At 39.7% G+C, this 15,413-nt stretch overlaps 1 protein-coding gene across 1 annotated transcript; it reads left to right on the top strand.

Moving 5' to 3' along the window:
* Positions 1 to 8,978: 8,978 nt before the first annotated feature.
* Positions 8,979 to 14,947, top strand: sla1a (Src like adaptor 1a). Its single transcript, XM_065469561.1, has 8 exons — positions 8,979 to 9,135; positions 9,544 to 9,640; positions 9,984 to 10,083; positions 10,287 to 10,373; positions 10,648 to 10,751; positions 11,307 to 11,438; positions 11,924 to 12,053; positions 13,572 to 14,947. The coding sequence occupies exons 2-8, from the start codon at positions 9,568 to 9,570 to the stop codon at positions 13,771 to 13,773; spliced, it is 828 nt and encodes a 275-aa protein (XP_065325633.1). The 5' UTR covers positions 8,979 to 9,135; positions 9,544 to 9,567; the 3' UTR covers positions 13,774 to 14,947.
* Positions 14,948 to 15,413: the final 466 nt, after the last annotated feature.

Genomic DNA, 15,413 nt, shown 5'->3' with positions numbered 1-15,413 from the left:
TCAGCTATTTACCACTCACTCTGACCCTATCAAACTAATGGTTTCTGAATAATGAATGGCTTAAACTGGAAATGCATTGTGTTACTGTTGAAATGACACCATGCACTGGGTCTAACATTTGAAAGGGTTTAAAACCTGTAAAACCTCATTGTAAGGGCTCAGAAACACTATGTTTGGATACAGAGAAATTCAAAAGGTTAGAGGAATCCTGGAACCGTCGTGAGGTGAATGGGTTTTCTCAAAGCAAAGCGAAGTCGTAAACACGATTTAAAGCTGAGCACATCCCCAGAAAACCCACCACAACTCAAACCACGCTTTCAACATCTGTCTGCAGTCACAACCGAAAACCTGCAGGGACCAGTTAAAGCCGCGATGGTACAACAGCGATTCTTTTTTTGGATCCTTTTACACGAGTATGTGTAAGACAGAGCATTACACAGCACCAGTCTATTTTTTCCTCTACCCTATTCTGGTCTGTAAAGTTGGTAATGGGAAGGAATGAGGTCCAATTACACACAGGGTGGAAAACAACCTGCACAAAGTGGACGTCTCTTCAGGAGTGTCAACACAGAGCCGTGTAATATGTTCCTGCACAGCGATTAATAGCTGCACACAATGTCTGCTTACAGTTGTGACCTGAGGGCAGACCCTCTCCGAAGTACCATCTCAAGTGTTTTTGTTTATTACTGAAAATACCACGGCCATCTTTCTCATCTGTTTAATGTTGCAAAACCTAACTCTAAAGATATCTCATTTTGGAGGCTGAATAAAAAACTCGAGGAATATAATTATAACAGATACAATGCAACCCTGTGCTCTGATTAAATAATGCAAGTGTGCGTTGGTCAGTCGCGGCTTCATGTTCAGATGGCATCTAATCGTCTTTTATATTGGGCTCAAAGGCAACTTTTTAACAGTTCTTTTCACAATTAGCTAATCAGCATGTGGCAATAACAGGCTACTGTTAGAAACACTAAAAAGCAGAACTCAGAAAGCAGAATTCAGTAATGTCAACTACATAGCAATTTTCTCGATTTCTCGGTATCTAATATTAGCAACGTCAAACTACTGAACATACCAATATGAAATACGGATGTAGCCTTCTGAAAACATGTGTGTCCTTTTATTTCTAAGAAAGGATTATGTTTTGTTCAGAGTTGAATAGATTCACTTTAAAGAATGCAGACTGTTAGGTTGTGTCTACAAAGGCTTGAGTGTTACAAAGACTTTTATTTCATGCATATTTTAGTCTGCTTTGTGCCAAGCATCACAGTCTGTCTAACATCAAGCACACCAGTGTTGTGCGTTCATATGTGGTCTATATTCTAATAGGCTGATAAGCTTTAACAGTCATGACTGCACAGTAAATAGAGTGTAAATTAAAGAACTGTTGGTAGTAAATTTTCACTGCTCCACTGAGGATTGTTTCTCAGAAAAGTAATAAAGCCAATAATCAGCCTGGAGTACCAGCAGGTCCTCAATGATCTGTAAAGCAGCCAGTGGAAAAAAAACATTTTGAGGGCTTCCTGTATTATGTAACTCTCACTTGACTTAACTTTTCCTTCAAAAGTACAATCATCAGCTACTTATTTGCTACCCAACATAACCCCCAAAGACTCAGTGTCTGTTTGTGTTCATTCATATTCTTACTCTTTACTTGAACTAACTAGTAAGATCACTTTCCACCAGTGATTTCACTGAACTTAAAAGACAGGTTATTATTTGTCTTTACAAACATCACTCTCGAAAAATATACCCTTCTACCAAGATAGCAAAGATCACAGCGCTTAGATGACAAAATCTGCTCAATTATTACATTCCACACATTTGTACATCACTCAGTATATGTTTCAAGTTACTAAACACATGCTGCACATCAGATCTGGCTCTGGGGCTTTTAGGGATTTAGATGTCTTGAAAACAGCAGTGTGCCTTCAGTGGGTGGACATACTTTTGCAGGTGCACAGCGAAGACATGCGGCACGAAAATAGCCCACAGCCCTGTAATAAGTGGGTAACAGATGATGATGCAGCGATAAACTGTAAACTCCCATCTGTGTTGTTGAAGGGAGTGAGTGAGTCCACTGATGCAGACTCTCATTATGGGCTTGACAGGGCTGGCTGGCAAAGTAACCAATAGTTACCCAACCCTGCACGTGAAGACTGGCATTATCCTCACTGTGTGCATGTGTGAGTGTGCACATGAAACTGGAGGGTGTGGCTGACAGAAATACACAGGTGACCCTAATGGAAGCACTGGTTACAGAGCTTAAAGAGCTTAAATGATGGAACACTTTTACTATTTGCAGAGCACACCTTTAGGGATTAGAGTGCAGGTGGAACTGTTAATTTAATGGCACGATTACAGCAAGACCGCACCTCATACTTGCATGATGTCACATCTGTCCTGGAAAACCTTGGATACCCTTACGGTCTTGAAGAGATTTTATGCTGCTCACTTTACTTGTTATACTCAGACAGAAACTCACCAGACATTTTATTAGCTACACTTTCCTAGTGCTGAGTTGGACCACGTTTTGCTCTCAGAACTGTATTAATTCTTTATGGCACAGATTCAAAAAGCTGCTGGAAACATACCTCAGAGATTTTGGTCCATATTTACATGATAGCATCACACAGGTCCTGCAAATTTTTTGGCTGCACATCCAGTTCCACCTCCTGTTCCACCAGTCCAAAGGTGCTCTGTTGGATTTAGATTTTGTGACTGTGGAGGGTATTTAAGTAGCTTCGTGCTCACTACTATATTGGAACATGGTGTTTAAAAGATGCTCAGTTGGTTCCAAGCGACTGAAAGTGTGCCAAGAAAAACATCCTCTACATAATTATACCAAAAACAGCAGCCTGATGATGACACTAGACAGAATGAATCCATGCTTTCATGTTGTATATGTCAAACTATGACCCTGCCACCTAAACATTATTGCAGGAGTTAAGACTCCTCAGACAAGCAACTTATAGCCTCAGTTTCCTGTTCTTCACTGGGAGGAGTCGCACCTGGTGTGGTCTTCTACTGCTGTGACCCATCTGCTTCAAGAGTCGACATGCTGTGCCTTCAGAGATGGTCTTCTGTTTCAGCCCTGTTTACCTTTCTCATAATGAGTGGTTATTTGAGTTACTGTTGCCTTTCTTTCAGTTGGAACCAGTCTCCTCTGACCTCTGGCATCAAAAAGAAATGTTCTTCCAGAGAACTGCTGCTCACTGGATATTTTCTCTTTTTCAGAAAATTCTGAGGAAAGATTTTGTGGGGAAAATCCCAGCAGATCATCAGTTTCTGAAATATTCAGACAAGCCTGTCTGACACCAACAAACATGCCACATTCAAATTCACTTAAATCCCCTTTCTTTCCCATTCTGAAGCTCGGTTTGAACTTCAACAGGTCACCTTGACCAACTCTGGGTGCCTAAATGTACCGAGTTGCTGCCATGTGGCTTTCTCATGAGATATTAACAAGCAGGTAACCTGGTAGCTTGTGAGTATTAACAGAAGCATGTTTCACTTAGCCTGTAAAATCGCTGTGAAACTTCAAGAAAAAACCTGAATGAAATATTCAAGTAATAAAGAATGAGATGAGAGTTTCATAAGAAGCAGCCTGGAGTTACGATCTGTGAAAGACCGTGGCATCATGTATTTAGACCTACGTGCAAAAAACTATTAGAATACTTACCAATTACGTATTAAATTTATAAGTTTAATGTTTTTCATGACATTTACAGCAGCAGCTGTGTTTCCTGGCTATTTCCTAGATAGCAATATAAGTAAAATGATGAAAGCTGAACCTTTAGAGGGTCTGAACTAGAAGCTTTTGGATGATTTTAAATACACTGACTTCATTATTTGACACTTTGACCACATTTACTATGCAAACATTTAACTATGCACAAAGTATTTACTGTATATATACGGCACATATAACAAAAAGAAAGGAAAATTGTAACTGGCACCCTATAAGAAATAAGTGAAAATGCAGTTTCACAAATCAGCAAACACTTGCTGATAATGTAAAATTAAACAGGATATCAACCGTGCTATCACACTCCACCACAAGCTGCATGCTTTTATCACTAGATATAGGCAGTGCTGACATGGAAACTGGATGGCAAGCAGGTTTGCATGCACATGCGTACATTGTACAGACAGACATAGCGTGCATACACAGGCATGTGAAACCAACCCCAATAAAACTGCCTTTGCTGACCCTGCAGTAAAACTGGTTTTAGTATTTGAGTTCAGATAATACAGTTATTTTGACAAAAGGTAAAAAGGTAGCTACAGTTCTCCTAAGGTTGTACCCTTAACACAGTGCCATCCACATTTCCCAGTAGCGTTTTGTCTTTATAGTGGTCACAGTTCATAGTAATGTTAGTGATGTAATTGTCATGAGTAATACTTTCCTATGGCGTCATGTCAGGCTTCATTTATTGTAGCTGACTGGACTTAATGTTTAAGGACCGGCGAGGCATTCATGTCTAAAACGTTGTTGTTGTTAATTCTCTGTGGAGCTTGCTTCTGCTTCACTGGCAGCCAGGAGAGATTATACAGTGGGCGACTTTTCAGTTCTGTGCTCTCTTTCGTCACAAAGTCCATGATAATGATACAGTGGTTTGCAAAAACAGACTCACATTTCTGCATGCAATTTTGTCCAATTATGTTACCATTAAAATCCCCAAAACGGGTCTGCTGAAACAGACTTTGGGGAAAACACTTGGTCAATACAATTATTTTGATTTGTTAAATTAGCAAATAGAAATAACACTGCTGCCAAAATTCAAAGGAATATTATTGGAAGTTCAGAGGAATGCATTAATAGATGGGAGAAGCAGGGAGGGACGATTACTCCCACAGATGGTTTAGTGGATAAGATGCTCCAGATGCCTGAATGACCCACATACAGTGACTACATTATATTAATAATTACAGGTTAACTGCTGAAGGATTTTAGCTTTTTTTGCATGCATATTTTAAATTTTGTTTTTTAAACCTTAAAAGTGCTACAAACATATAAAGCCTGTGGATAAAAATTGTTCTAAAAAAATTAAAAATGTTCAGATATATTCAGAAGCAAATGTAAGCAGTTCACGCCCGTTCCTGTCAGTTCTGTGGTTTAGAGTCCAGTGGGGTCAGTCTTGCTTCTGTATTTAGATACTGCTTATTACTGTGGGAGAACACAGCGACCACATAAAGACCAAGTCTCCGTGTCCAAACAAGAGGAATGTGTATTGTTTTTTAGGAAAAAGAGGAACTGTGGAGCGATTCATTACAACAGCTCTCACATCCTGCTTTAAGAGGTTCAAGGCATCCGAGTGCGTCTTGATTTACAGGAAAAAAAATATGATGGGAATTCCTCACAGCTAGTAATTTTGTAATTTTAGAAAGAGGGCGTGGCGGTCAATTCTCCTTGAAATGTTCAAACACATCCAGACTGCAGCACAGTAGCCTCTGGCAGCAGAGGCCAGCGTCAGCCACAGACAGACAGCTTTTGCCTTTATGAGAGTCAGAGAAAAAAAAAAAGCGGTGTGTCCCCCCCCCCCCCCCCCCCCCCAAACCCCCATAAAAACAGTGCTTACAAATCATCTACCATCTTCAAAGCGAAACCTCACAACTTCCCCAACACGCGTTATACACCAGCACTGATGCATCAATCACTTGAAAACTATTTTACTTTTATCAAAGATGGGAAACTGATAATAATACAGCCAGTGTGACACCTCTGCATACAGCAGTTGCTGTATGCAGCTTTTGAATAAAGACATGGGTTTTTTTATACGACCCAGATCTAAGGGTACGGGCTGATGGGCTGATATGCATATTTTAGGAAATATGCCTTTACAGCTGTGTAGAATGGTTGCACAGTGGTTAGTACTGTTTCCTCACAGCAGGCGGGTGAGGGGAGGGTTCGACTCCAACATCTGGCCAGGGTCTTTTTGTGTGAAGTTTATATGTTCTCCTTGTGTCTGTGTGGGTTCTCTGGGTTCCTCCTAAAGTCATGCAGTTAGTGGGTTTAGACTAATTAGTGATTTTAAACTGACACTAAGTGTGAGTGCTATCAGACCAGTGACCTGTCCTGGATGTACCCTGCTTCTTGCCCCTTGACAGCTGGGATAGGTTCCATCCCCCTCCACCGTGACTCTGAATTAGATAAATGTAAAACGTCTGGACTTCTTTAAGTTGCTTGAAGACATTTCACCTCTCATCCGAGAAGCTTCTTCAGTTCTAGGCTACGATGACCTGGATGACTGAGAACCTTCACAGACATATTGCCATACATTTTGGGAGGAACACCCTTCACCTGGTGCGGGAGTATGAAAAGGAATCCCTAGAACTGAAGAAGCTTCCCGGATGAGAGGTGAAATGTCTTCAAGCAACTTAAAGAAGTCCAGACGCTTTTCTTTCCAAGCTCCTTAGACTACGATGACCTGGATGACTGAGAACCTTCACAGACATAAATGTAAAACGGTTGATGGATTTTCCGATGAATGATCTACAGGATATATTTATTAAAATTTTCCCAAGCCAACTGAACCAAGACAGTTGTCTTGGAATTTTAACTGACCTTTATGTGCTCCTGAGTGGGATGGAAGAGGTCGCCATGGAGGGGAAAACCTGGACTTCTCTGCTTAAACTGCAGCACCTGCAATACCTGCTGTAAATATGAAGTGTTTCACCATCTATGTATATTTTCTGAACTGGTAACTGAGTAAGCAGGAGAAGATAAATGGGTGGATGTATGGATAAATAATAAAGAACAATGTATAATGTTTCAAGTCATTGTTTTACAAGTAATGGAAACAATAACAGTGTTTGGTGGTGTAATGCCCACTTATAATTTTATTTCCTATGTTTTTAAATAACTGCACTAGCCCACACACTGTAGTTAGTCTAAATGACCAAGTAAACAAATACTTAGTCTAGAAAGATCTCAAAAGGATGACATCTGATGGAGAATGAATTGCCTTAAATAAGAGGAGAAATAAATATCTCATTTCTAAGTAACAAAGAGGCTCATTGAAGTGAGGCTAATGTGGACAGCCCCGCTGATTCACGTGTGTAATGTCTGATGAATGTATGATTCACTCAAAAACACACATAGCCCTGGCACTGCAAGAGACAGCAACCAGGACCTGAAGAAGTAGAAAGTCTGTGCAATGAAGGAAAAAAGAAAATGTTCCAGGCTTTACAGAATTATCGATTACATTTGTGTGCTCCAATACCGCACCTTACATCTTTTTCAGCTTCATTCATACAAATTGTTTTTTTAAAACAACATTTTATATCAGTATTACTTTCCAACTTTTTCAACATTTCTTTACACTATTTTACACTCTGCCATGTTTACACAGGGTAACACTGCAATAGTACAGCTATAGTTAGCTTAGTGTGAAATGTGATGCATGTCACACTGCTAAACCTTCTTCTCTATTTAGTCATCTACATATGACTGTTAATGCCTGAAAAGGACAGAGATGGCATAACAGATAACTGTCCTGTGAAAGCTAAAAAAAAACAAAAAAAAACAACCTATGTAGAAGTGCTAAAAATTCTAAAGATAAAAGTAAATTTGGTCAGCGCACAAACTACCTGGTATTTATTTTCATTCTAAGCTGGTGGAGACTTCCTTCCTGGCGACCACAACTGTTAGAGTCCTGGAGTCTCACGGTAGCCACCAAGCCACAGTAGCTGCTGTTACGCAGAACAGAAAAACTGCTCGCTCTGTGTAAAACGTGGTTTAGTCGCAGTTCAGTTGGTACATGATGTGATGCATGACTCTGTGTACTTCCTCTTAGGAATTTTATCACTCAGAGCTAACCTTATCCCCCCCTCCACATACACAAACACTCACACCAAAAACCAAAAGGAAGGACTAACTTAGTCTTTTAAAGAGTTCACTAAAGCTTAGTTTTGAAGAAGAATAATCCAGGTTTTAATATGAAAAATACATGAGTTACATAACCATATTTTGTACTACATTTTTTAAACATTAGCTGAGATTATAAATAACTGTCCAGAGTTAGTTGGTTGAATTAAGGCACATAGGAGACACATACTGGGCTCTGCCTGTAACTCCCAGAAGGCAGTGCCGGGGGCCTGCCAAACACTTTTTTGGCATTTTTGTGGTACCCCACATGTTCCATTTGTGGGATCAGAAATAAAAGGATACATTACCGCAACCCCACGTTCCCAGTTTGTCACATTGGGATGTTTGGTACCATTGTAACACATCTTCAGTGCCACTTTTCAACGTGAAGGGTAATCTGATAGAGTCAACAGGAGTTCCTGTCTGAGACAAACACCTTGAGACTGCAAGCACATGCAGTGATGTCATAAGTGTTGCATGGCTGCCAGAGAAGCTTGTGTGAATTTTGTGTATATATTTTTCATGTAACATGGAATATAAGCTATAGGCTATTATAAACTTTGTATATGATTTGAAAAATTGATTTGGTACAGACAGTTGTTGTAACAGCAGTGTTGCCTAACAGTCAGATGTTTCTCTCTGGTTACTTAATTCCCACAGTCTACAAACAATAAGGGTAGTTTTGCTGATTCAAGCAAAGTATTCTTATTCTTCCCTTGAGGGGTTTTCAAGAAGAGAACTACACTGATATGATTTTAGCGTTTTGAATACTACTGTTTTTATCTAACCAAGTTTGAAACTTCCCCATGGGGTTTGAAATAATTTGAACAGATTATTACTGTCATCGTTATTTGGGGAAAAAGCACACTCACTATTGGCGATCAGCACTGACTTTGTGAAACCAAAACATTATGAAAAAAAAGCCCACCTATATAAATTCAAAATGTCAACAGCAAAAAACCCCAGCGGCGCTTTTGGTTTCCCTAACTAGCGAGGCTGTTGTGAAGTCTCTTCTTGCATGTTTCACCGTGTTTCTCAACAACACTCTTGCCTGCCCTCTTCCTCATTTCATTACAGGAAGTGAGTTTGCAGTCAGATGCAGAGCTGTCACCCCACTGGGTGACATGTCATTCCTGTAAACTCTTGTGAAGATGGTGCCGTTCTAGTTCCAGATTCTGCTGCTGCCGCGATGCCCTGTTTGGGTCATCATCTCTCTCGCTGGCCTTGATGCCATCGGAAACAACGAGCCACAAATTTTGCAAGTAAGTGTTCACACTTTGCTGAGCTGCATCTGCTCAGGCGGACCTGTCACTTCTTCATACTAGCCAGCTGTCTTGCTACATACTGTGACTTATAAATACAGGCAGGATCTGTTGAAATGCTTTCATGGATTAATCATAATATGCGTTATGTAAGATCATTTGAACTTTAGGTATATGATGTGGCAATATCTGAATTCACTGTCTGTTAGTTAGTACAAAAAGCTCGGTGCTGCAATGGAAAAATAGGTTCGATAACATCTAGCCTCAGCTTCCCTATTTTGCAACAAATGTGTCACTTGAGATATAGCTCAATGGTCAGTATGTAGACTACAAGATCAATGGGACAGCAGCAGAGAGACGTTTACTAGTAATTCCTGTCTGTCTTTTTTCTTTTTGTCCTGACTTCAGGCTGGAGTCTGATCCATCTGGAGGATGGGGAATGTGATGCGAGGTGTGAGTGCTGAGAACAAGGTCAACACCGAAAACCCTGAAACCTCTCTGAAGGGTAAGATGTCCTTTTAGTGTATAAATAGCGCAGGCTGATAAAAACTGCAGATTGGGAGCTTTCTGCACTCTTGTTAGCAACAACAGTCATTGTGATAATCCCTGACCGAAGAGACACTGATATCTTGAATACCAGAATTTACTGTTTCGACATGTTTCATTATGCATGCCTATGATGATGTGACAATTGAACCTAGGCAAATAAACACAAATCACAAGTACACATACATAAGAAATCACAAATCTAGTCTTAAAAACTGATTTCGGACAGTTTTAGTTATTTCTAAATCACAACGCCAACCTTTGGCTGCCAGTAAAGGCTGCAAATATTACTGTTTTTGCAGGCACAGAAGACGAGGTGGTGGTGGTGCTCCAGGACTATCCTGCTCCTGAAATCAGCGAGCCGATCTACCGACTGGGAGAAAAGCTCAAAGTGGTTGCGCAGTAAGATCATGTGCTTGCATTTCTAATTGGAAAAAAAAAAAGAAAAGAAAAGAGAAAAGTTTTGGAGATTATGTGCACCAACAGGAAACCAAAGTCAAAAAGAAAGCTTTGTTTGTAATGGAATGTTCTAAATGTGTAATTTAGAGAAGTGGCTAGGCAAAAGGTCAGTTTTTAATTCCTCTTTGCTTCTGTGTCGTCGTCAGGGAGGCTTATTGGTGGAGAGTGCGCTCTATCCAAACGGGGAAGGAGAACTACATACCCGGCAGCCATGTAGCACGAGTGTACCATGGGTAAGTAAAACCTCACTGACACTAACTTCCGTTCCACTGGTCTGGTTGGTTTGCCTGAACTTGATAAAAATAGGTCCTTCTGCTTTACGATCTGTCTTTTTTATAGAATGGGCATGACAAATGTTACTATCGTGACATATTGGTGATGTGCCCTATATTATAGCTGCGTTTGTGCTGATTTAATGAATATGGTGATTTATATTATTATCCCCACTAGTATTTAATCTGGAATTAATTACTCATTTGGGTTTTATTTTTCTTTTGGTTCAATCAGCTGGCTGTTTGAAGGTGTGGAGAGGCAGAAGGCGGAAGAACTGCTTCTTCTACCCGGGAACAGAGTGGGTTCTTTTCTGGTCCGAGAAAGCACCAGGGAGAGAGGTAAGAACAAGTACACAATTACTTTCATTTGATTCCAGTTCTTGGTTTCTGTGAATAAGTTAAAAGCACTTGTGAACTACCTCTGAGACTTAACTACCGACACAGGACATCAGCATAGTCACACCATTAACCGCTCAGTTAACCATAGCTGGAAAGAGGAGGAAGCAGCAAGCTGCCACTCAGGTCTAGATGAAGCAGGCCAATGACTGCTAAGCTAAGCTGAGCCAAATGCCTGCTGGTTGCATCTTTAGGCTGAATGAAAAGTAAACAGCTTATCTCCCAAAATGTCAAACTATATCTGTAAAGACACGTAAAAGGGAAATTACTTCTAACTGGGCCAAAGTCCCATTGACCTGTGATAAATAAATAAATCCAATGACTAAACTTGACAGGAGATGGAAACTACACCACATGACTGAACTTCACGTTGCTTCTGCTTTGTCTCAAAGCCGTAGTTTTTGATGTTATTGTTATTAATCATATGGTCTTGTTTCAAGATTGATGTCATTATTGAAAGCCTGTCTTCAAAGCATGCGATGCGTGTCACATCCTCAGGTCTGTATTCGCTCTCAGTGAGGCACAGGAGTGTAAAGCACTATCGTATCTTCAGACTTGACAACAGCTGGTACTACATCTCCCCACGTCTCACTTTCCAGTGCCTTGAAGATATGATCAATCATTATTCTGGTGAGTAGATACGTAAATATGTTTCTTTCTCATAGCCCTTAGTTAACATGTGAGACAGTAAACAAAACTCATCATGTGTAGGGGCACACACACACACATATAAGTACTAACGAACTTCGGAAACCACACGCGCTTAGATTAACAAAAATACAGTTTCATGTTCTTAATATAGAAGTATTTGTTATCAGTGTTTCAGCCACTATATATATTTCCTCCACTGAAAGAATATTTTTGGAACACAACAGGAAATGAGATACAACATGCATGTTTGATAAGCACTGGTGTGTACACAGTGAGGAAAAGAGGTTGTGATAATTGCTGAAGTAGTGCAATACTCTTGACACATATATATATAAGTTTGCTTTGTATGTTTGCTAGAGCGGTCAAGTGTTGAGTGGTTAATGCAAATTTTGCAACTTTATGTTTGTTCTTTGCTCGTCTTGCCTGGGAGCTGTATTTTACTTCCCCTATTGTTGCATTTTCAGATTCTGCAGATGGGCTATGCTGTGTGCTAACCTCGCCCTGCCTGTCGGGCACGACTCAGCCGCCAGATGCAAGTCTTGGAGCTCCACCTGTAGTGATGCGACGCAACTTTGACTGGAACAAAGTAGACAGGTACAGATGAAATTCAAATAAATATTTTCCTATGAAGGCGACAGCCAAGAAGTGTGTTTATTTGAATATTTGTGAGCCAGAATTGCACAAAAACTGCCCAGTGGAGGAGCATGAGCAGGGAAGAACTGGGGGGAAAAGTCTGTCCACTTTATTTTAAAACTGCAGGATCGAGAGCTGGCCTTTGTCAGAAGATCAAGTTAGAAGCATGTTAGTGTGACAGTGCATGTTGTGGGCAGTTGGCAGTTTGCTGCCCCTTCCTGAAGCTGGTTCTGTCGGGTGGCTTCTTCCTGTTAAAAGGGAGGTTTTCCTTCCCACTGACGCCAAGTGTTGCCTCATAGAGGGTGGTCTGATTAATAGGGTTCTCTTGTATTACTGTAGGGTTTTTACCTTCCTATACAAAGAGCCTTGAGGTGACTATTATGCTGATTTGGCACGATATAAATAGCACTGAGCTGAACTGAACTGAATAAAATTCAAAATTGCCATATTTTTCCCGCCTTACGTTAAGCCTTTGAGATACAGTTTTAATGCATTTTTTTTTGAAAAACACATTTAAGCACTGTTAAAAAAAAATCTACATCCAGCATCTAACCAACTTTGTGCATCAGTATCATGGGGATATATTTGAGCTTCAACAACAAAAAGCGCACAGTGGAGTAACAGAACAAAGCACTGCTGCCCTGGATGTTTCTGTTAATTCACTGTAACTGTTTACACTGTTTATTCTTTATTTATTATTGTATGGAGGGCATTTGTCAGAGGCAAGATTTAGGAAAATCAGGAAAAACAGCTGACACTCAGGAGCCACAATTAACATGTCCACCAGTGTCTCATCTGACAAGCTGTAATTAAATATTTACCAAACTAACAAATACTAAAACTCATGATACAGTATCTCCTCATTATTTTAACTTTATGTTACTTATTTTTCTAAGATCACAAAATTATTTTTTTCAAAAGTCTTTTTTTCACTTTAATTTTGGTTTTCAGAAATTATTATTTTTTAATATTTAGTTTCCATTTAAGTTTTAAGTTATATTTTAAGTTTCGTTATAATAACCATGGTATGACGGTTATAAGTTTCCTTTTATTAATCTTTATTAAATATGCAAAAGATATTTTATAAAGAAATCGGCTAATCATGACATAAAACAAGAGGCGCATATAAAAATCAGGCAACAATGAATGTCTGAGGCAGCTGTGGAGGTGGAGCCTGGTTAACGGTTAAATGTGAAGGTCAGTGGTTCAGCCCCTGGCTCCATTTTGAAATTTCCTTGGGCGACAGACTGAACTTTGAATTGTCCCTAATGCACCTGTTTAAATGTTAGGTTAAAAGTGCTTATGCACGTGAAAAAAGCAAAACGTGTGAATGAGGCTGCTGGTTAGAAAACACATTAAATGCTGAAACTGAGTAAAAAAAACAAAGAACCTGACCACTGCACTCAAATCCAGCATTTTACTGAAGGTTTGTCCTTATTCTAAGGTGGGATTAATTGTATTCATCTCTACACTTTACAGGAACCAGCTGGTCAGCCCAGACGCCTGCAACGAAAACATGGTGAGCTATGGAGTCAGGAACAGCATCGCTGCCTACCTGTCCTTTGCTGGCGATCAAGACCCTTCACGGGTGAAATCAGATAGCAGGAAGAAGAAAAGCAAATCGCTGTATGTGCTTCCTGAAAATGGCCTTCCGAACACTGACTATGACGAGGGCTTCTAGATGCAACAGTGAAGCTAAAAAGACCGGACTATTTTAAGTGGAGGCCAGTAGACAACTTCCTCTGAAATCTACTACCGATTCCTTCAGGCAGCAGAGAACAGTACTGAGCCGAAACTATTACCCCAAAACATCGAGGCGTTTCATTGTTTCTACTTTGAGCACTTTGAAGTACTTTTAACAATAACGCAAATTGCATGACCATTTACACTTGTGAAGTAGTTGAACTGGATGACGGTGCAATTTAGATGTGAATGCCCGAACGCAGGGCAGAAAAACAAAGCTTGGCATTATGGTGTGATGAGTGATGTGGGATAGATTCTAATTATATGCATATGGACTTTTGTGGCTTTCAAACTATTTTAAGTTTTATTACTATGGTAAAATGGTCATATTGAGACACAGGCAAACTCAGATCATTTGAATTTGGGGGCTAAATTGATGCATTGAAGATGAAGATCATATGATGAGTGTGTCTCAACCAGTGACTTATTCACACACAAATATAGGGGGAATTGAGCAAAATGTGGATTCCTCTTATAGTTGCCATCCTACGATTTGTCATTCAATATTAATTCTCACTATGAGATTCACTACACAAGCCAGTGTCGCAGTTATAAACAACCAACCTCTAATTAATGGCCATCATCGTGGTGTGACGCACCGATCAAGAGAGTGAGACCATGTGTATAGACAGAGGTTGTAAAATATATAATCCGCTTTAGTAATTTGAGTGAACTGGCCCTTTAAATATCCCCGGAGGGTGGAAAATAATCACTTCTGTGAAGCACGATAAGGCTCCAAATAGTTTATCAATAATATCTGCCGTGTGGGTTGTTCACAAAATAGTTTTTTTTTCTTCTTCTTGTAATTTTATTTTAGTTTATTAATGTTTCCTAAACACTGAAATGTATGTTCCTGTGTAATAATTTATCTAACTTGAACAACTTAGGTTACAAATATTGTTACCGGCCTTGGTAACAATATTTTAGCGTTACTAGTATACTAACAAACACACAACAGTGCATGCGAAACAGGCTCGTGTAAATACTGTATATAATTAATATGTACCAGTTATCATGTTTCATGTATCAATCAATTACAGGAATGGCTGTTATGGTAATAGTCTGATGCTTTTTTGCCTTATGTTTTATTTAATGTTACATGGGAATAAAGACCAGTCAACTGCAATACTAACCATTAGAGAGGTCACAGTATTTCTGGTAAACATCGGTGTGCACAGCGATGACACAACAACTAGTACTACATGTTTAAATTTAAGTAGAAAAAACACGCACATGACCTAAAAGTAAGATAAAAATATCCCACCAGCTGTGAAGGTGTGTGAAGCTCAGGACTCAACCCAAGGACGACTGCTGTGTAAAAAAAAAACCCCAAAGACAACAACAACAAAAAAACCAACAAAAAAACTTGCCTCCGTTGTGGCAAAAGCAGATTGTGATTCAAGGTTAGGTTTACTGTTAATGTAACAGTTCGCTGAACCAAATTAGCGAATAGTCATCATTTAGTTTCATTACCAATCTCTTATCGTCATGCTTGTCTGTGCACCATTTGCAACTCATGCATATATTTTGCACTTTCTGCACCAGTGTTGGTGCTGAAAAATGGAGAGAAAAAAGATA

This window comes from Pelmatolapia mariae, linkage group LG22, assembly GCF_036321145.2.
Source record: "Pelmatolapia mariae isolate MD_Pm_ZW linkage group LG22, Pm_UMD_F_2, whole genome shotgun sequence".
Taxonomy (NCBI): Eukaryota; Metazoa; Chordata; class Actinopteri; order Cichliformes; family Cichlidae; genus Pelmatolapia; species Pelmatolapia mariae.
This window is presented reverse-complemented; position numbering and strand designations above follow the sequence as displayed.

Excerpts from the sequence above, each read along its gene's own strand:
- sla1a (XM_065469561.1), top strand. The coding sequence starts at position 9,568 with ATGGGGAATGTGATGCGAGGTGTGAGTGCTGAGAACAAGGTCAACACC. Across the intron at positions 9,641-9,983 it reads CCCTGAAACCTCTCTGAAGG|GCACAGAAGACGAGGTGGTG; the intron begins GTAAGATGTCCT and ends CTGTTTTTGCAG. Across the intron at positions 10,752-11,306 it reads AGAAAGCACCAGGGAGAGAG|GTCTGTATTCGCTCTCAGTG; the intron begins GTAAGAACAAGT and ends TCACATCCTCAG.